Source organism: Saccoglossus kowalevskii, chromosome 9, assembly GCF_978046115.1.
Source record: "Saccoglossus kowalevskii chromosome 9, keSacKowa6.1, whole genome shotgun sequence".
Taxonomy (NCBI): Eukaryota; Metazoa; Hemichordata; class Enteropneusta; family Harrimaniidae; genus Saccoglossus; species Saccoglossus kowalevskii.
This window is the reverse complement of record NC_140649.1, coordinates 37,603,748-37,626,585: the sequence shown is the minus strand read 5'-3', so window position 1 is coordinate 37,626,585 and position 22,838 is coordinate 37,603,748. Positions and strand designations below refer to the sequence as shown.

The 22,838-nt window shown below is 36.3% G+C and overlaps 1 protein-coding gene across 2 annotated transcripts in view; it reads left to right on the top strand.

Moving 5' to 3' along the window:
• Positions 1 to 22,838, top strand: part of LOC100373471 (thimet oligopeptidase-like) — a 68,439-nt gene that overhangs the window by 22,987 nt on the left and 22,614 nt on the right. For both annotated transcript variants that reach the window (XM_085503478.1, XM_085503477.1), the window contains exons 2-7: positions 6,636 to 6,775; positions 13,546 to 13,664; positions 14,442 to 14,573; positions 15,066 to 15,103; positions 21,033 to 21,145; positions 21,296 to 21,350. In XM_085503478.1, coding sequence (XP_085359604.1) covers positions 6,636 to 6,775; positions 13,546 to 13,664; positions 14,442 to 14,573; positions 15,066 to 15,103; positions 21,033 to 21,145; positions 21,296 to 21,350 — 597 coding nt within the window. The remainder of the gene's footprint in view (positions 1 to 6,635; positions 6,776 to 13,545; positions 13,665 to 14,441; positions 14,574 to 15,065; positions 15,104 to 21,032; positions 21,146 to 21,295; positions 21,351 to 22,838) is intronic.

Here is a 22,838-nt window from a genome sequence, read left to right as displayed (position 1 = left end):
GTACAATACTCTTTATATGGGAATTTAGAATAGACATCTGGGTAAAAACTACACAGGTGTAACACAGTACAATACTCTTTATATGGGAATTGAGAATAGACATCTGGGTAAAAACTACACAGGTGTAACACAGTACAATACTCTTTATATGGGAATTTAGAATAGACATCTGGGTAAAAACTGCACAGGTGTAACACAGTACAATACTCTTTATATGGGAATTTAGAATAGACATCTGGGTAAAAACTACACAGGTGTAACACAGTACAATACTCTTTATATGGGAATTTAGAATAGACATCTGTGTAAAAACTGCACAGGTGTAACACAGTACAATACTCTTTATATGGGAATTTAGAATAGACATCTGAGTAAAAACTGTACAGGTGTAACACAGTACAATACTCTTTATATGGGAATTTAGAATAGACATGTGTAAAAACTGCACAGGTGTAACACAGTACAATACTCTTTATATGGGAATTTAGAATAGACATCTGAGTAAAACTGCACAGGTGTAACACAGTACAATACTCTTTATGGGAATTTAGAATAGACATCTGTGTAAAAACTGCACAGGTGTAACACAGTACAATACTCTTTATATGGGAATTTAGAATAGACATCTGAGTAAAACTGCACAGGTGTAACACAGTACAATACTCTTTATGGGAATTTAGAATAGACATCTGGGTAAAAACTGTACAGGTGTAACACAGTACAATACTCTTTATATGGGAATTTAGAATAGACATGTGTAAAAACTGCACAGGTGTAACACAGTACAATACTCTTTATATGGGAATTTAGAATAGACATCTGAGTAAAAACTACACAGGTGTAACACAGTACAATACTCTTTATATGGGAATTTTGAATAGACATGTGTAAAAACTGCACAGGTGTAACAAAGTACAATACTCTTTATATGGGAATTTAGAATAGACATGTGTAAAAACTGCACAGGTGTAACACAGTACAATACTCTTTATATGGGAATTTAGAATAGACATATGGGTAAAAACTACACAGGTGTAACACAGTACAATACTCTTTATATGGGAATTTAGAATAGACATCTGGGTAAAAACTACACAGGTGTAACACAGTACAATACTCTTTATATGGGAATTTAGAATAGACATCTGTGTAAAAACTGCACAGGTGTGACACAGTACAATACTCTTTATATGGGAATTTAGAATAGACATCTGGGTAAAAACTGCACAGGTGTAACACAGTACAATACTCTTTATATGGGAATTTAGAATAGACATCTGGGTAAAAACTACACAGGTGTAACACAGTACAATACTCTTTATATGGGAATTTAGAATAGACATCTGGGTAAAAACTGCACAGGTGTAACACAGTACAATACTCTTTATATGGGAATTTAGAATAGACATCTGGGTAAAAACTACACAGGTGTAACACAGTACAATACTCTTTATATGGGAATTTAGAATAGACATCTGTGTAAAAACTGCACAGGTGTAACACAGTACAATACTCTTTATATGGGAATTTAGAATAGACATCTGAGTAAAAACTGTACAGGTGTAACACAGTACAATACTCTTTATATGGGAATTTAGAATAGACATGTGTAAAAACTGCACAGGTGTAACACAGTACAATACTCTTTATATGGGAATTTAGAATAGACATCTGAGTAAAACTGCACAGGTGTAACACAGTACAATACTCTTTATATGGGAATTTAGAATAGACATCTGTGTAAAAACTGCACAGGTGTAACACAGTACAATACTCTTTATATGGGAATTTAGAATAGACATCTGTGTAAAAACTGCACAGGTGTAACACAGTACAATACTCTATATGGGAATTTAGAATAGACATGTGTAAAAACTGCACAGGTGTAACACAGTACAATACTCTTTATATGGGAATTTAGAATAGACATCTGAGTAAAAACTACACAGGTGTAACACAGTACAATACTCTTTATATGGGAATTTAGAATAGACATCTGAGTAAAAACTACACAGGTGTAACACAGTACAATACTCTTTATATGGGAATTTAGAATAGACATCTGGGTAAAAACTACACACTCAGGTGTAACACAGTACAATACTCTTTATATGGGAATTTAGAATAGACATCTGAGTAAAACTGCACAGGTGTAACACAGTACAATACTCTTTATATGGAAATTTAGAATAGACATCTGGGTAAAAACTGTACAGGTGTAACACAGTACAATACTCTTTATATGGGAATTTAGAATAGACATGTGTAAAAACTGCACAGGTGTAACACAGTACAATACTCTTTATATGGGAATTTAGAATAGACATCTGAGTAAAAACTACACAGGTGTAACACAGTACAATACTCTTTATATGGGAATTTTGAATAGACATGTGTAAAAACTGCACAGGTGTAACAAAGTACAATACTCTTTATATGGGAATTTAGAATAGACATGTGTAAAAACTGCACAGGTGTAACAAAGTACAATACTCTTTATATGGGAATTTAGAATAGACATGTGTAAAAACTGCACAGGTGTAACACAGTACAATACTCTTTATATGGGAATTTAGAATAGACATCTGGGTAAAAACTGCACAGGTGTAACACAGTACAATACTCTTTATATGGGAATTTAGAATAGACATCTGGGTAAAAACTACACAGGTGTAACACAGTACAATACTCTTTATATGGGAATTTAGAATAGACATCTGGGTAAAAACTACACAGGTGTAACACTGTGACAGTACAATACTCTTTATATGGGAATTTAGAATAGACATCTGTGTAAAAACTGCACAGGTGTAACACAGTACAATACTCTTTATATGGGAATTTAGAATAGACATCTGGGTAAAAACTGCACAGGTGTAACACAGTACAATACTCTTTATATGGGAATTTAGAATAGACATCTGGGTAAAAACTACACAGGTGTAACACAGTACAATACTCTTTATATGGGAATTTAGAATAGACATCTGGGTAAAAACTGCACAGGTGTAACACAGTACAATACTCTTTATATGGGAATTTAGAATAGACATCTGGGTAAAAACTACACAGGTGTAACACAGTACAATACTCTTTATATGGGAATTTAGAATAGACATCTGTGTAAAAACTGCACAGGTGTAACACAGTACAATACTCTTTATATGGGAATTTAGAATAGACATCTGAGTAAAAACTGTACAGGTGTAACACAGTACAATACTCTTTATATGGGAATTTAGAATAGACATGTGTAAAAACTGCACAGGTGTAACACAGTACAATACTCTTTATATGGGAATTTAGAATAGACATCTGAGTAAAACTGCACAGGTGTAACACAGTACAATACTCTTTATATGGGAATTTAGAATAGACATCTGTGTAAAAACTGCACAGGTGTAACACAGTACAATACTCTTTATATGGGAATTTAGAATAGACATCTGTGTAAAAACTGCATAGGTGTAACACAGTACAATACTCTATATGGGAATTTAGAATAGACATGTGTAAAAACTGCACAGGTGTAACACAGTACAATACTCTTTATATGGGAATTTAGAATAGACATCTGAGTAAAACTGCACAGGTGTAACACAGTACAATACTCTTTATATGGAAATTTAGAATAGACATCTGGGTAAAAACTGTACAGGTGTAACACAGTACAATACTCTTTATATGGGAATTTAGAATAGACATGTGTAAAAACTGCACAGGTGTAACACAGTACAATACTCTTTATATGGGAATTTAGAATAGACATCTGAGTAAAAACTACACAGGTGTAACACAGTACAATACTCTTTATATGGGAATTTTGAATAGACATGTGTAAAAACTGCACAGGTGTAACAAAGTACAATACTCTTTATATGGGAATTTAGAATAGACATGTGTAAAAACTGCACAGGTGTAACAAAGTACAATACTCTTTATATGGGAATTTAGAATAGACATGTGTAAAAACTGCACAGGTGTAACACAGTACAATACTCTTTATATGGAAATTTAGAATAGACATCTGGGTAAAAACTGTACAGGTGTAACACAGTACAATACTCTCTATATGGGAATTTAGAATAGACATGTGTAAAAACTGCACAGGTGTAACACAGTACAATACTCTTTATATGGGAATTTAGAATAGACATCTGAGTAAAAACTACACAGGTGTAACACAGTACAATACTCTTTATATGGGAATTTAGAATAGACATCTGAGTAAAAACTACACAGGTGTAACAAAGTACAATACTCTTTATATGGGAATTTAGAATAGACATGTGTAAAAACTGCACAGGTGTAACAAAGTACAATACTCTTTATATGGGAATTTAGAATAGACATCTGGGTAAAAACTGCACAGGTATAACACAGTACAATACTCTTTATATGGGAATTTAGAATAGACATGTGTAAAAACTGCACAGGTGTAACACAGTACAATACTCTTTATATGGGAATTTAGAATAGACATCTGAGTAAAACTGCACAGGTGTAACAAAGTACAATACTCTTTATATGGGAATTTAGAATAGACATCTGAGTAAAAACTGCACAGGTGTAACACAGTACAATACTCTTTATATGGGAATTTAGAATAGACATCTGAGTAAAAACTGCACAGGTGTAACAAAGTACAATACCCTTTATATGGGAATTTAGAATAGACATGTCAAGCATATTGAGTTTCATACATTTAGATGCTTGGTCGCTTATAATGCATGATTTATATTGAAGGTCATTCTGTGTTGCATCAAATTTCTGAACCATTTATCTTGTTTAAACCAATTAGAATGTCAATTATATAGTTGCTATGGTAACTCATCACAGTTCAACATAATTTCTGAATTTTTAATTTGCATGTATCACATACATATCATGTTTGTATTCACTCTATCAGAAACACATCTCCAATTCAGTGCATCAAAATGTGATTTTAAATGCACTAAACTCGCATTCATTCAAGTGCCAATGTCAGTTTTTGTCTAACATACTGGAGCAATTTGTCCCATGATTTTAATCTAGACCTGTAGGCAATTTGAAATATTTATTTGCTCTAAAATTCACAAAAAAAACAAGAAAAAATATGACATTCATTGGTTTGATACCTTCCTTTTAGAGAGGGCTTTTACAGTCTGGGTATAACTTAACTTGGAAGCTGGATATCGGCTGGCTTTGCTTTTTTTCATAAATACTTTATAAAGTGAGTATCCTTGTCCATCTATAAATTCAAATTTGTCTTTGTATCATCGTAAAAACTACTAGTTCGTGTACCCAGGTGTTAAAAATACTAATTTAAAAGTTTATTGATATATTCATCACCATGTACTTTTCTTGTGTGACCACCTAGAGATCGCAACACATCATACATTGTACCACTGACAAACTCAACAAAACAGGAAATCCAAATAACTCATTCTCACCAATGAAAGAAAGAAATGTATAATTACCAGTATATATTTTAATTATTTCTAATGCATTGCAATATAACTATTAAAATTGAAAGAAGTTGCAATATAAAATATTCCATCTGTGACACTTCTCGAGGGTGTATTTGTTCAGTCTGAAAGTGAATGTTGTAAAGATCGAGAGTATTGAAAATCGAGTCTTGTCACCATTACCTTTTTGAGTGAAAATAGGTGTCCAGAAATAGGATAGGTTATTTATTAGGTGTTTTTATGGAGGAAATGGGTTTATTTTTATTACAGACTCTGGCATGGGAAAAGTCAAGGATAATTAAAAATGGCGACAAAGGTTAAAACATTGACTTCTTAAAAACTGCAATTTGGGTAGACCTTTTTTAGATTTGTTCATTATATCATTTCTAGTAAAAAGAGATATTTTTGATTTTGCTATGAGAACCACAAATCAGATTACTTTGATACTATACAAATAGGTACATGTACCTCAGGTGGCCCAATTTATCGGCCTTGATGTATTTTATTGGAAATGTACACAAACTATAAGAGAAAGCAGGAGAACATGAAGGCGACATGTTCAAAATGAAAATAAAATCCATCAATTCTTGTTACCATGGAGCTGAATTAAGAAGTGCCAATGACACCTGGTACTCAAAATCTTCGAATCAGCTTGAAATTTATACCTAAAATAATAGATGAAATGCAGAAATGCAAGTTGAAAGGGTTTCTACATTGTATGAGAACAATTCCAGATGTATATGTCTACTAATTAATTTAATTTCAACCGTTATTCTTTAACAAGCATGCCATTCCTTGCAAATAGTATATTTTCAAAGTGGGTTACAGTCATGTGACCTTGTGATACATATTTTGTGAAACCTATAAAGCAGGAAAAAAAATACACTGTGATTTTACTGTAGGTGTGTTTTGTAACTCTGTGCATGAATCTCAGTTTGGATACAAAAAATGTATGAATAGCATATCCTGTTTAATTTCTGGCCATACATTTTGTAAGAGAAATTTAATACATCTAATTTCTGTTGATACTAGACCAGCCAATTATTCACTCTAAATTACTAACTATGCTTTTGGTCCATTTTTTTGGCATGAATAACATTTCACCTACCGTAATTCAAACAGGGACTATATCGTTAACAATGACTTGTTGAATTTAATTTTCTATTTCTTTCTTTTATATGTTGCTAGGCATTGGCCAATAATGATGTGGAATACAGTGTACAGCGTAATATGCTAGACTTCCCACAACATGTCTCTCCAGATAAGGACATCAGAGAAGCCAGCACGGAGGCAGATAAGAAGCTTTCTGATTTTGATGTTGAAATGAGGTAATATACATGTAAAGTGGGTTAGCTATCTCTTTTCTAATTAAATGTGCATTTTCAATATGCAATTTAAATGGGAAATACAAATTTCATCCAATAGCAAGGAATTGATTGGGTGTGAAAACCTATCTTACCTGAAACCTGTGTAATCCAGTAACCTGTCTAAAATGAACCCTATGTAATCCAGTAACCTGTCTAAACTGAACCCAGTGTAATTCAGTAACCTGTTTAAAATGAACCCTATGTAATCCAGTAACCTGTCTAAATTGAACCCAGTGTAATCCAGTATTCTGTCTAAACTGAACCCAGTGTAATTCAGTAACCTGTCTAAACTGAACCCAGTGTAATTCAGTAACCTGTCTAAAATGAACCCTATGTAATCCAGTAACCTGTCTAAATTGAACCCAGTGTAATTCTGAACTAGTAACCTGTCTAAACTAAACCCTGTGTAATTTAGTAACCTGTCTAAACTGAACCTAGTGTAATTCAGTAACCTGTCTAAACTGAACCTAGTGTAATTCAGTAACCTGTCTAAACTGAACCCAGTGTAATTCAGTAACCTGTCTAAACTGAACCCAGTGTAATTCAGTAACCTGTCTAAAATGAACCCTATGTAATCCAGTAACCTGTCTAAACTGAACCCAGTGTAACCCAGTAACCTGTCTAAATTGAACCCAGTGTAATTCTGAACTAGTAACCTGTCTAAACTAAACCCTGTGTAATTCAGTAACCTGTCTAATTCAGTAACCTGTCTAAAATGAACGCTGTGTAATCCAGTATTCTGTCTAAACTGAACCCAGTGTAATTCAGTAACCTGTCTAAATTGAATCCTGTGTAATCCAGTAACCTGTCTAAACTGAACCCAGTGTAATTCAGTAACCTGTCTAAACTGAACCCAGTGTAATTCAGTAACCCGTGTAAACTGTACGCAGTGTAATTCAGTAACCTGTCTAAACTGAACGCAGTGTAATTCAGTAACCTGTCTAAACTGAACCCAGTGTAATTCAGTAACCTGTCTAAATTGAATCCTGTGTAATCCAGTAACCTGTCTAAACTGAACCCAGTGTAATTCAGTAACCTGTCTAAACTGAACCCAGTGTAATTCAGTAACCTGTGTAAACTGTACGCAGTGTAATTCAGTAACCTGTCTAAACTGAACGCAGTGTAATTCAGTAACCTGTCTAAACTGAACGCAGTGTAATTCAGTAACCTGTCTAAACTGAACCCAGTGTAATTCAGTAACCTGTCTAAACTGAATCCTGTGTAATCCAGTAACCTGTCTAAACTGAACCCAGTGTAATTCAGTAACCTGTCTAAACTGAACCCAGTGTAATTCAGTAACCTGTCTAAACTGAACGCAGTGTAATTCAGTAACCTGTCTAAACTGAACGCAGTGTAATTCAGTAACCTGTCTAAACTGAACCCAGTGTAATTTAGTAACCTGTCTAAACTAAACCCTGTGTAATTCAGTAACCTGTCTAAACTGAACCCAGTGTAATTCAGTAACCTGTCTAAACTGAACCCAGTGTAATTCAGTAACCTGTCTAAAATGAACCCTATGTAATCCAGTAACCTGTCTAAACTGAACCCAGTGTAATTCAGTAAACTGTCTAAACTGAACCCAGTGTAACCCAGTAACCTGTCTAAATTGAACCCAGTGTAATTCTGAACTAGTAACCTGTCTAAACTAAACCCTGTCTAATTCAGTAACCTGTCTAAAATGAATGCTATGTAATTCAGTAACCTGTGTAATCTACACCCTATGTAATCCAGTATTCTGTCTAAACTGAACCCAGTGTAATTCAGTAACCTGTCTAAACTGAACCCAGTGTAATTCAGTAACCTGTGTAAACTGAACCCAGTGTAATTCAGTAACCTGTGTAAACTGAACCCAGTGTAATTCAGTAACCTGTGTAAACTGAACCCAGTGTAATTCAGTAACCTGTCTAAACTGAACCCAGTGTAGTTCAGTAACCTGTCTAAACTGAACCCTATGTAATTCAGTGACCTGTCTAAACTGAACCCTGTGTAATTCAGTAACCTGTCTAGAATGAACCCTACATGTATGTAATTCAGTAACTTGTGTAATCTGCACCCTGTGTAATTTAGTAATCTGTCTAAAATGAACCCTGTGTAATTCAGTAACCTGTCTAAACTGAACCCAGTGTAATTCAGTAACCTGCCTAAACTGAACAATGTGTAATCCAGTAACCTATCCAAACTGAACCCAGTGTAATTCAGTAACCTGTCTAAAATAAACCCTATGTAATTAAGTAACCTGTGTAATCTGCACCCTGTGTAACCGAGTAACCTATCTAAAATGAACTCCGTATAATTAATTAACCTGTCTAAAATGAACCCTGTATAATTCAGTAACCTATCTAAAATGAACCCTATGTAATTCAGTAACCTGTGTAATCTGCACCCTGTGTAACCGAGTAACCTATCTAAATTAAATCCGTATAATTAATTAACCTGTCTAAAATGAACCCTGTATAATTCAGTAACCTATCTAAAATGAACCCAGTGTAATTCAGTAACCTGTCTAAACTGAACCCAGTGTAATTCAGTAACCTGTCTAAACTGAACCCAGTGTAATTCAGTAACCTGTTTAAACTGAACCCAGTGTAATTCAGTAACCTGTCTAAACTGAACGCAGTGTAATTCAGTAACCTGTCTAAACTGAACCCAGTGTAATTTAGTAACCTGTCTAAACTAAACCCTGTGTAATTCAGTAACCTGTCTAAACTGAACCCAGTGTAATTCAGTAACCTGTCTAAACTGAACCCAGTGTAATTCAGTAACCTGTCTAAAATGAACCCTATGTAATCCAGTAACCTGTCTAAACTGAACCCAGTGTAATTCAGTAACCTGTCTAAACTGAACCCAGTGTAACCCAGTAACCTGTCTAAATTGAACCCAGTGTAATTCTGAACTAGTAACCTGTCTAAACTAAACCCTGTCTAATTCAGTAACCTGTCTAAAATGAATGCTATGTAATTCAGTAACCTGTGTAATCTACACCCTATGTAATCCAGTATTCTGTCTAAACTGAACCCAGTGTAATTCAGTAACCTGTCTAAACTGAACCCAGTGTAATTCAGTAACCTGTGTAAACTGAACCCAGTGTAATTCAGTAACCTGTGTAAACTGAACCCAGTGTAATTCAGTAACCTGTGTAAACTGAACCCAGTGTAATTCAGTAACCTGTCTAAACTGAACCCAGTGTAATTCAGTAACCTGTCTAAAATGAACCCTATGTAATCCAGTAACCTGTCTAAATTGAACCCAGTGTAATTCTGAACTAGTAACCTGTCTAAACTAAACCCTGTGTAATTTAGTAACCTGTCTAAACTGAACCTAGTGTAATTCAGTAACCTGTCTAAACTGAACCTAGTGTAATTCAGTAACCTGTCTAAACTGAACCCAGTGTAATTCAGTAACCTGTCTAAACTGAACCCAGTGTAATTCAGTAACCTGTCTAAAATGAACCCTATGTAATCCAGTAACCTGTGTAAACTGAACCCAGTGTAACCCAGTAACCTGTCTAAATTGAACCCAGTGTAATTCTGAACTAGTAACCTGTCTAAACTAAACCCTGTGTAATTCAGTAACCTGTCTAATTCAGTAACCTGTCTAAAATGAACGCTGTGTAATCCAGTATTCTGTCTAAACTGAACCCAGTGTAATTCAGTAACCTGTCTAAATTGAATCCTGTGTAATCCAGTAACCTGTCTAAACTGAACCCAGTGTAATTCAGTAACCTGTCTAAACTGAACCCAGTGTAATTCAGTAACCCGTGTAAACTGTACGCAGTGTAATTCAGTAACCTGTCTAAACTGAACGCAGTGTAATTCAGTAACCTGTCTAAACTGAACCCAGTGTAATTCAGTAACCTGTCTAAATTGAATCCTGTGTAATCCAGTAACCTGTCTAAACTGAACCCAGTGTAATTCAGTAACCTGTCTAAACTGAACCCAGTGTAATTCAGTAACCTGTGTAAACTGTACGCAGTGTAATTCAGTAACCTGTCTAAACTGAACGCAGTGTAATTCAGTAACCTGTCTAAACTGAACGCAGTGTAATTCAGTAACCTGTCTAAACTGAACCCAGTGTAATTCAGTAACCTGTCTAAACTGAATCCTGTGTAATCCAGTAACCTGTCTAAACTGAACCCAGTGTAATTCAGTAACCTGTCTAAACTGAACCCAGTGTAATTCAGTAACCTGTCTAAACTGAACGCAGTGTAATTCAGTAACCTGTCTAAACTGAACGCAGTGTAATTCAGTAACCTGTCTAAACTGAACCCAGTGTAATTTAGTAACCTGTCTAAACTAAACCCTGTGTAATTCAGTAACCTGTCTAAACTGAACCCAGTGTAATTCAGTAACCTGTCTAAACTGAACCCAGTGTAATTCAGTAACCTGTCTAAAATGAACCCTATGTAATCCAGTAACCTGTCTAAACTGAACCCAGTGTAATTCAGTAAACTGTCTAAACTGAACCCAGTGTAACCCAGTAACCTGTCTAAATTGAACCCAGTGTAATTCTGAACTAGTAACCTGTCTAAACTAAACCCTGTCTAATTCAGTAACCTGTCTAAAATGAATGCTATGTAATTCAGTAACCTGTGTAATCTACACCCTATGTAATCCAGTATTCTGTCTAAACTGAACCCAGTGTAATTCAGTAACCTGTCTAAACTGAACCCAGTGTAATTCAGTAACCTGTGTAAACTGAACCCAGTGTAATTCAGTAACCTGTGTAAACTGAACCCAGTGTAATTCAGTAACCTGTGTAAACTGAACCCAGTGTAATTCAGTAACCTGTCTAAACTGAACCCAGTGTAGTTCAGTAACCTGTCTAAACTGAACCCTATGTAATTCAGTGACCTGTCTAAACTGAACCCTGTGTAATTCAGTAACCTGTCTAGAATGAACCCTACATGTATGTAATTCAGTAACTTGTGTAATCTGCACCCTGTGTAATTTAGTAATCTGTCTAAAATGAACCCTGTGTAATTCAGTAACCTGTCTAAACTGAACCCAGTGTAATTCAGTAACCTGCCTAAACTGAACAATGTGTAATCCAGTAACCTATCCAAACTGAACCCAGTGTAATTCAGTAACCTGTCTAAAATAAACCCTATGTAATTAAGTAACCTGTGTAATCTGCACCCTGTGTAACCGAGTAACCTATCTAAAATGAACTCCGTATAATTAATTAACCTGTCTAAAATGAACCCTGTATAATTCAGTAACCTATCTAAAATGAACCCTATGTAATTCAGTAACCTGTGTAATCTGCACCCTGTGTAACCGAGTAACCTATCTAAATTAAATCCGTATAATTAATTAACCTGTCTAAAATGAACCCTGTATAATTCAGTAACCTATCTAAAATGAACCCAGTGTAATTCAGTAACCTGTCTAAACTGAACCCAGTGTAATTCAGTAACCTGTCTAAACTGAACCCAGTGTAATTCAGTAACCTGTTTAAACTGAACCCAGTGTAATTCAGTAACCTGTCTAAACTGAACGCAGTGTAATTCAGTAACCTGTCTAAACTGAACCCAGTGTAATTTAGTAACCTGTCTAAACTAAACCCTGTGTAATTCAGTAACCTGTCTAAACTGAACCCAGTGTAATTCAGTAACCTGTCTAAACTGAACCCAGTGTAATTCAGTAACCTGTCTAAAATGAACCCTATGTAATCCAGTAACCTGTCTAAACTGAACCCAGTGTAATTCAGTAACCTGTCTAAACTGAACCCAGTGTAACCCAGTAACCTGTCTAAATTGAACCCAGTGTAATTCTGAACTAGTAACCTGTCTAAACTAAACCCTGTCTAATTCAGTAACCTGTCTAAAATGAATGCTATGTAATTCAGTAACCTGTGTAATCTACACCCTATGTAATCCAGTATTCTGTCTAAACTGAACCCAGTGTAATTCAGTAACCTGTCTAAACTGAACCCAGTGTAATTCAGTAACCTGTGTAAACTGAACCCAGTGTAATTCAGTAACCTGTGTAAACTGAACCCAGTGTAATTCAGTAACCTGTGTAAACTGAACCCAGTGTAATTCAGTAACCTGTCTAAACTGAACCCAGTGTAATTCAGTAACCTGTCTAAACTAAAGCCTGTGTAATTCAGTAACTTGTGTAATCTGCACCCTGTGTAATTCAGTAACTTGTATAATCTGCACCCTGTGTAATTCAGTAACCTGTATAATCTGCACCCTGTGTAATTCATAAACCTGTCTAAACTGAACCCTATGTAATTCAGTGACCTGTCTAAACTGAACCCTGTGTAATTCAGTAACCTGTCTAGAATGAACCCTACATGTATGTAATTCAGTAACTTGTGTAATCTGCACCCTGTGTAATTTAGTAATCTGTCTAAAATGAACCCTGTGTAATTCAGTAACCTGTCTAAACTGAACCCAGTGTAATTCAGTAACCTGCCTAAACTGAACAATGTGTAATCCAGTAACCTATCCAAACTGAACCCAGTGTAATTCACTAACCTGTCTAAAATAAACCCTATGTAATTAAGTAACCTGTGTAATCTGCACCCTGTGTAACCGAGTAACCTATCTAAAATGAACTCCGTATAATTAATTAACCTGTCTAAAATGAACCCTGTATAATTCAGTAACCTATCTAAAATGAACCCTATGTAATTCAGTAACCTGTCTAAAATGAATCCTGTATAATCCAGTAACCTGTCTAAACTGAACCCTGTTCCTAACATTTGGTGTATCATTCTTGCAGCATGCGGCAAGATGTGTATGATAACCTTGTGTCTCTGCGTGAAAAAATCAATATGGAGGAGCTGGAGGCTGAGAATAAGAGATATCTTGAAAAGTTGATCAAACACGGAAAACGAAATGGTAATATATAAACACTGAAGACTGTTGAAACAGCAAAGCTATTGCAGCCTTCAGGTCACTTGCTTACCAACGTTAAAACATATTTTGATACAAAATTTTAGCCCTCTTTGTCAGAATTAAAAAAAAAAAAAACTGCACTTTTTAAGTGCACAAAAAGAAAATACAAATACACATATATAATATCAATAAGATTGGCAGTGAGAGAAATACAGAATACAGTCAAAACTACAAAGTGAGCAGGAGTCTTAAATAATTATTGTTGCATGCTGGGAATGACTTATTAATACAGAACCTCATGAAGTATCATCACTTATTTTTAAATGGATGTCCTGTGTACAGACGATGTGAATGATTCAGCAGTGAAAATCAACAGTATACATGTAGACATCATCACTCACTCACATATTGGAACATCGCAAATTTGATTTTTTTTTCGACCACTAGTCTGAGTAAATGTGTTTATATTAGTTTGTACATTAGTATGCAGTAACAAATATTATTAGCGAATATTTATCTGCTTTGTACATGTAAATTTACTGGATGATGGAGATTACATGTTTTGTCATGCAGAATAATACATCCACTAACTTGAGCTGGTTTGCATCTACTTTAGGCTTAAATGATGGAGATTACATGTTTTGTCATGCAGAATAATACATCCACTAACTTGAGCTGGTTTGCATCTACTTTAGGCTTAAATGTACTTTTGATAGTTAGTGCTAATATGGTAACTATACATGCGACAGTGCTGCAACTTGTTTCTTTTTCTGTTGGCAGGTCTTCATCTGGAGAAAGATGTTCAAGATACAATCAAGGCATTGAAAAAAAGAGAGAGTGACATAGCCATCGATTTTAATAAAAATCTAAATGAAGAGAACACTGTCTTGGAATTTACAGATGAAGACTTAGGTAGGTGCAGAGATTCTAAACAGGCCAGGGTTCTCAGTCCAGGAATTTACAGATAAAGACTTAGGTAGGTGCAGAGATTCTAAACAGGCCAGGGTTCTCAGTCCAGGAATTTACAGATAAAGACTTAGGTAGGTGCAGAGATTCTAAACAGGCCTGGGTTCTCAGTCCAGGAATATACAGATAAAGACTTAGGTAGGTACAGCTATTCAAAACAGGCTAGGGTTCTCAGTCCAGGAATTTACAGATAGACTTAGGTAGGTGCAGATATTCAAATCAGGCCAGTGTTCTCAGTCCCGGAATTTACAGATAAAGACTTAGGTAGGTGCAGAGATTGAAATCAGGCTAGGGTTCTCAGTCCTGATTAATAAATGATCAACAGAAATGTGTTTAGTGTGATGGATTGAGTGAAAAACCTTCCCTGAGCATTGTAGTTTGTCCTCCGAATTTTTTTTTTTTTTTTTTTTCATCATCAATGTTATTTTCTCTTTTCAGTTGGTATGCCCGAAGACTTCATCAAAAAACTGGACAGGGTAAGGATATTACTTGCTGCAAGGGTTACTGCAAATAATCACCACTAATCTGTACATTAATTCTAAATTTATCATTAATTCTTTTTTTCTTTTGATTTGCCTACACATTACTATCAATCTTTAAGTTGTATTATCACCGTAACTTATTTGAAAGCTCGTTAAAATTTAAGTACTTGCCTAAAACTCAATTTTGAAAATGTTTTCATTTGTGAGTAATGACTTGCTGCAATATTTGTCAACATGAGTGAAAAAAGGTCAACCAATAAATTCCAAATAAGTAATATATATTTGGGCAACAACTCAAGAGTTTGGTGTGTATCTCTGACTTATCTTAGTGGAATATGCTTTACATGAAATATTGATTTTGTAATATTGTCGATGTTTGAGCATCAAAAAATTCGTCAAGCGATTCAATAATTTAATGACACCATAAGATGGAGAAAACTCGAGTCACAACATAATCTATAGAACTGCTTAGTAATTCATAAGAAATCTCGGATGCATACATTTTAGGAATACCGTATTTGGTGCTGTATTTATTATTTATTTGTTTACTCGTATCAAATTTTATTGAAAATACAACTTTAAAGATCCCCTCCATGATCATTCCTCTAACTAAGGTGTTACCACATTTGGTGCTGATACCTTTATGTAACATGATGGTATTGAATAGTGGTAAAATTGGATACACCTGTACTTTATTACAAGTTAATAATATGGGGTGTCACCTTCTACTTAAAATTTGTGATCCCAATATGACTCCTCAATATTTCCCAGATCCCCCAAAGCAGGTTGTCATTCTGTCGATCTGTCTCCGTAGTTGTTTTAGTTTAATACTTTTTTATGCAAATTGTGTGTGCTGGATGCAAGTCCTCATAAATTTCCACTACTCATATTCTTTCCTGAAATTGTGCCAAGTGTTTCTGCCATCACTGTAATAGAAAACCATCTTAAAATCTCAATTTATGCAAATATTGCAATGGTTTTGTTTATTTTGTTGGCCATATTTGTTTAGCTTCAATCAAAAATGCTTTGTGCCATGTCTGTTGTGAAGCAGCATGCATTGAATCAATGTTAAATTAGTTCTGAGTGACAGACATATTGCATAATAGTTATGCCCTAGTACTTTAAAACATTTAAAAATTCATTTAGCTATCTTGTATTTATTATAATTAATCTCTATATTATGGTAGACTTTGCTAAACTTAAAGCATCATTTACATTATATGGTTCCATAAACTATTCAACTCTCTTTATTCAAATGGTTTAAGGTAGTGAGAAGGGAAATTTTCACTTTTTTCTTGATTTTTCAAAAATTGATAAAACGGTTACTTTAGACCTTGATACATCATCCCAGGTTTACAAAAGATCGAAATTGCGAAATAACGTTGCTCAAATTAGTGTTTTAAAACACTAGCAGAAAAGACTACAACTGCCGTTTCGTGGATATTTGCATAGTGTTTATCTTTGGAAGGAATTAAATGATAACATCTTATCTGTATACTCTGTTGTTGACGATTCTGATATAATGGGTGATAAGCTTCCAGTTGCAAACAATGCGTGTTTATCTAACGTCCATTGTCAGCATTATTGTCAGTCGAGACTTCGTCGGAGAAACATGGTCATACAGTACTCATTTCACCCAACCTTCCGCTTTTACATCGACCGCTTATCGCTTAATTTCCGACGACGCGGTCTTGTCCGACCGGAAACCGACCGCATTTTAATCGCGTTTTTTTTTTCGCTCGCTCGCTCATTGAAAACATTGACCGCTCGCCCAAACACTGAATACTGGCACATGGGTGGTCGAAATGGTGGTTTTGATAGTAAAGTGTGAACATACAACTAGTATTAACTATTATTACATTCTGAACGACACTTCAAATCTAATAGCTGTATTACACTTGTATCATGAAAGCAACTGAACTGGGACTTCTTGTTACATGTTTTGGGTGCTTGTTCTAGATGTAATATTTTTATTTTTATTTTAATGAGACAGTTACGTGAAAAAAAGCCTAGGTAACTCCTTTTGACAGAGCAGAGAAACAAGGAAATGTTAGTGATTAATTCCAAAAATAACGATATCGAATCCACATCGGTCCACGTCTGGTAAAATTTGACATTCAATTTTTAAAATTAAGTCACGATCATTGAATGAGCTCGGTCTATACCGTATACGTACCGCAAAAGTGTTCCCACAAAAAATATTTTCGACTAAAAACGGCCACATGCCCTGAAAAAATCGAACAGAGCTTAACATGTATGAATAATTTATTGGGCTTAAAAGAAAAACGTGTCAAATTTAGTTATAGCCATAACTATTTGGTGGCCAGTTGATGAACAATTCAAAGTCCTTCAGGGCTGAAAATCATCGACGCTACTCTGGTTTACTTTATTTCACAACTTGCAGAGAAAAATGATTCGCGTGAGCTCTAATGTATCTTAGCCTAGTATTTTCTTTTTGAACTAAGGTCAAATTCTATCAGTTTGTCAAAATATATGTTTTTCAGCGAATAATTTTGAAGCCTGTCACAGCACAAACAACTATGTGAATCGACGCCGGTGATTGGATTGTACGACGACCCTTCAATTAGCGTCAAATATGCTTTGTTACAACATCATTGATTGGCTGAGAGTCACCTGATCGGAGCACGAACTGGGTCACAGAACCATATTTGTCCGTATTATCAACAGGACTTTGCAAAATAACCACACCCACATTTTCAATCATTTTTAGCGCGGAAGTTGCCAACAAATGTAAAAAAAATCGTGAATTTCATGGATTCGAATAAAATAAAGCAAGCGATTGATAAGGATGATTATTAATATTTTCCCCGATGCTCTTCGAATTTTTATTTTTTTTATTTCAAGGTAAGAAATGGCTAGCTGAAGTTGCATCGTCTTCAATGCGGTTGTTTCACCGCGAACAACTCTAGCTCTGTTTTGGGCATGGTTTAGTTTTGCGATGTAAAATAAAATATATATTAAAATAATAATACTTGATTAATTATTTGGGGTTTCAGCCCACAAATTACGGACATGATCTCCATGAATTACGGTCAATGTTTGTCTTCTCTCGGCTGATTGTCACGGTGTTGATCGACGCCCTTCCTAAACTCAGTATGGAGAAACCAACGGGGATCGACATTCCAAACAAACAATCGAAATTATCAACGAAAGACGAGATTTTTCTAGATATTTACAAACATACTGTCATGACAAACATATGTAAAATTAACAAATACACAAAGAGGTGTAATATTAGGTTTTATTTTAGGCTTAGAAATATTTTCTTTCACTCAGCCCATGCATGTAACTGCCATTTAGCTTTACGGTCCTTCAGCATCGGGGGAAAACAACAATAATTATACAAAACACATTGCGAAGACTCAACAATCAGGAAAGAAACCCCAGACAACCCTGTCGTACTTGTGTTGAAATACATTTTGTATTTCACGTCAGAATATTGTTTAAAATAAAATATTCAGTCAAAGCCAAATCGAGGTCAAAGGGTCAGGTTGCGTGCATATAATTATATATAGTTAAAACAAAAAGTATTTGAACTTTTGTCAGCTGTTCAACATCTATAAAAACCAGAAAGACAATTATAAGACAATGTGAACCTCGGAAATTATTCTGTTAGTCCGAATTTTAAATGCGCGCGAGCGAGCAGGTGGGCGGTGATATTTCGGGGTTTGCGCCGTCGAAAATAAAGCGGAAATTGTCCGGTCGAATTCAACAAGTGGTCGCAAAAGCGAGAGAAAAAGGTGATTGGAAAGCGGAAGCGGGCGGGAGGTTGTGCGAAAGGAGTACTGTAACTTTGCACAACTTTCTTTTAAATTGTTTTATTTTCCAAGTCAATATTCTATTTTACTAATACATTTTTTTTTCTAACGCAATGGCGAAGAAAAGAAAGAAAGCGTTGACAGACAAGGCAAAGAAAAATCTGCCACTCAGTGTCGCACTCTGACACAGCAATTTTTTTTCAAACATCAGGCATTTTGTTTCACCATGAAAACCGTTTTATTAGATGTCTTATCTGAGACACTTGAAGGATTAGCTTGTTTGTAAACTTTCAGTGTGTACAGTGGGACAGTAATGTTTGTCAGAGGATTATCCCTCGTTGTTCGTTTGCATAACAATGGAAAACCCGAACGTTCCTGGAGTACGGACTCAAATGCCAGCAGTTTTCTTCATTTTTCGCGCTCGAGCTTGAAATTATTCATTATCTGACACTCTTTATGAGTTCTATGATATCAGTGGTTAATATGTTTGGTCATTTTTAGTGTATATTTATAATAATGCAGCAAATCTACAGTGTTTTATTAACCAAAACTGTTTTTCGCGTTTTTCTCGAGTTGAAGTTTTGATCGAGAACGACTCATTGGGACTGCCGCCAAATCAAGTGCATTCGGACTAGGACATTCAAACTCGCAGTTATCGATCAAAAGATAATGATGGTGCGAAATATGTCTGGGTTTTTAAAGAAAATGCTTTGTCACAGAATAATAGTCTGGTAAAGGTGCCAAGTATGAAATAATTTAGGGACAAAAAAACAAACCTGCTTAGAAATCGAAATAATAGGTCTTTTGATTATCGGAGACGCATTTCAATGGACTAGATTACGGACAATGCATAACTTAAATTTCACCAGGAAATTCCACCAGGAAATTCCACAGTGTGCTCTCGCAATCGCGTACTTAGTCATTTTTACAAGGTTCGCCATTTTTGATGTCACGTGATAATTATGTAAACAATGTCTGTCCAGTTTGTGCGAACTTGCACCTCTATACTTAGTCTTTTGATATATATAACCTAAATTACTGTTCTGAACGAGACAACAGACAGAGAATGTTTTTTTTAAAAACGTCACAAAACCTTCTCGCTACCTTAACCCTCCCATTGGTAAATCTTTGGATTATTCCATTCCAATTGAAATCATAGGGGTTGAAGGTTTAAGCTAACAGGGTGAATCCTTTACTCTCCTGTCTGTCTCTCTTTGCTTTCCGCTGGCCTTCATCTCCAGATCTATCCTCCTTCAAAGAAATTCCCACGAGGTTATTTTTGGGACTGCTTTCGAAAATATCAACAGCAAGTAGGTAGTGGTAGTTTACTGTCTTGTAACTTAAGGGATAATGATCCTCCATTTCAAGTATAATATAATAAATTTGGTATGTGTACACTTGACATTTTGCAATATCCAAAAATCCTGACTAATGAGGATAATATTAAAATACAATCACTATGAAAACTAGTTCAGTATTTCATTTTTAAATTTGCTCATATTTCAAACCTTCTTAAGTACAAGTGACAACCCAAAATTGCTGAAGATCAAGTTTCCTTAATACTGTAAGCCATTTGATTTTCCCAGCTGGGAATTTTTGTGTTTTGGTGTTTTAATAGCATTTGTGAGGCAAAATTTTAAGAAAGTGTCACTATGATATCTGTCTTTGTATGTAACCCAGCTAAACTTGTAAAATTATGATGGTTTACAGTCTGTATAGTGTGTTTACATGTTAGATTCCAACAAAGCTGTAATGTTTTGGGAGAAATCACAATCTAACCAGTGTACCACACAGATCTCATCACTGTTTCAAACATTAAATTCATTAAAAGTCTTGTCATTTACCTCACACTTCTCTGGTACATGTATACTAGTGATTATATTTTCTTACTACTCACTATTTTAGTGAAAAAAGTCTAATATAGTCATCAATCTGAAACTTGATAATGTACACAGATTGTGATTTCAACCATAACACTACAGAAGCCCAAAGGTGCTTTTTGTAATCCGGTTTGTCATCCTAATCTCAGTAGCATGTCACCTTTCACACCCTACTCTTGTCTGCACCTTCTCTCCAATGCCTTATTTATCTATTTTCATATTTCTACTCCCTTAAAAAAAAACCTGCTCTTATTATTTTTACAGAATGCGCAAAAAAAGTTCAAGGTTTCCCTGAAATATCCGGACTACTTTCCTATTATGAGGAAATGCAGAAACCCAGAAACCAGAAGAAAGATGGAGTATGCTTTCAATTCCAGGTAACAGCATTTTCACAGACACTATCAATAATGGTTTATTTCTGCATGTGCATCTGGAAATTGAATAGCTAATATACCTTATATCACAATAAACACAGACACTGATTCAATCTTTTTGTCTCATAGTTACCTTGTATTATTTTCTTGCAGGTGTATAGTTGAAAATACCAAAATTTTGGAAGAATTGGTAGAAATTAGACAAAAGGTAACATGCTTTAAAAGATTCGACAGGAGCTGCACTGGTTGGTCATCGACTGGTGCTGCACTGGTCGGTCATCGACTGGTGCTGCACTGGTCGGTCATCGACTGGTGCTGCACTGGTCGGTCATCGACTGGTGCTGCACTGGTCGGTCATCGACTGGTGCTGCACTGGTCGGTCATCGACTGGTGCTGCACTGGTTGGTCATCGACTGGTGCTGCACTGGTTGGTCATCGACTGGTGCTGCACTGGTTGGTCATCGACTGGTGCTGCACTGGTTGGTCATCGACTGGTGCTGCACTGGTTGGTCATCGACTGGTGCTGCACTGGTTGGTCATCGACTGGTGCTGCACTGGTTGGTCATCGACTGGTGCTGCACTGGTTGATCATCGACTGGTGCTGCACTGGTTGGTCATCGACTGGTGCTGCACTGGTTGGTCATCGACTGGTGCTGCACTGGTTGGTCATCGACTGGTGCTGCACTGGTTGGTCATCGACTGGTGCTGCACTGGTTGGTCATCGACTGGTGCTGCACTGGTTGGTCATCGACTGGTGCTGCACTGGTTGGTCATCGACTGGTGCTGCACTGGTTGGTCATCGACTGGTGCTGCACTGGTTGGTCATCGACTGGTGCTGTACTGGTTGGTCATCGACTGGTGCTGTACTGGTTGGTCATCGACTGGTGCTGTACTGGTTGGTCATCGACTGGTGCTGTACTGGTTGGTCATCGACTGGTGCTGTACTGGTTGGTCATCGACTGGTGCTGTACTGGTTGGTCATCGACTGGTGCTGTACTGGTTGGTCATCGACTGGTGCTGTACTGGTTGGTCATCGACTGGTGCTGTACTGGTTGGTCATCGACTGGTGCTGTACTGGTTGGTCATCGACTGGTGCTGCCCTGGTGGGTCATCGACTGGTGCTGCCCTGGTGGGTCATCGACTGGTGCTGCACTGGTGGGTCATCGACTGGTGCTGCACTGGTTGGTCATCGACTGGTGTTGCACTGGTTGGTCATTGACTGGTGCTGCACTGGTTGGTCATCGACTGGTGCTGCACTGGTTGGTCATCGACTGGTGCTGCACTGGCTGGTCATGGACTGGTGCTGCACTGGCTGGTCATGGACTGGTGCTGCACTGGCTGGTCATGGACTGGTGCTGCACTGGCTGGTCATGGACTGGTGCTGCACTGGCTGGTCATGGGCTGGTGCTGCACTGGCTGGTCATCGGCTGGTGCTGCACTGGCTGGTCATCGGCTGGTGCTGAATTTCTGCACACCTAGTGGTAACTGAATTTCTGTACTGTTAATGAATTGGGATTTAAATCCCACTGAAGTTCGCTTTAACTCGGGGCATGGAAAATATGTCCTGTCCTTACTTGACGGTTATATCATAGTTAAAGCGGTTATTATATTACCTTATTTGAAAATGTCTTGTATCATTTCTATAACGTTAGTAACTGACCACATGGTTTTTCTTTGTTGCATCATTTTTCTTCTA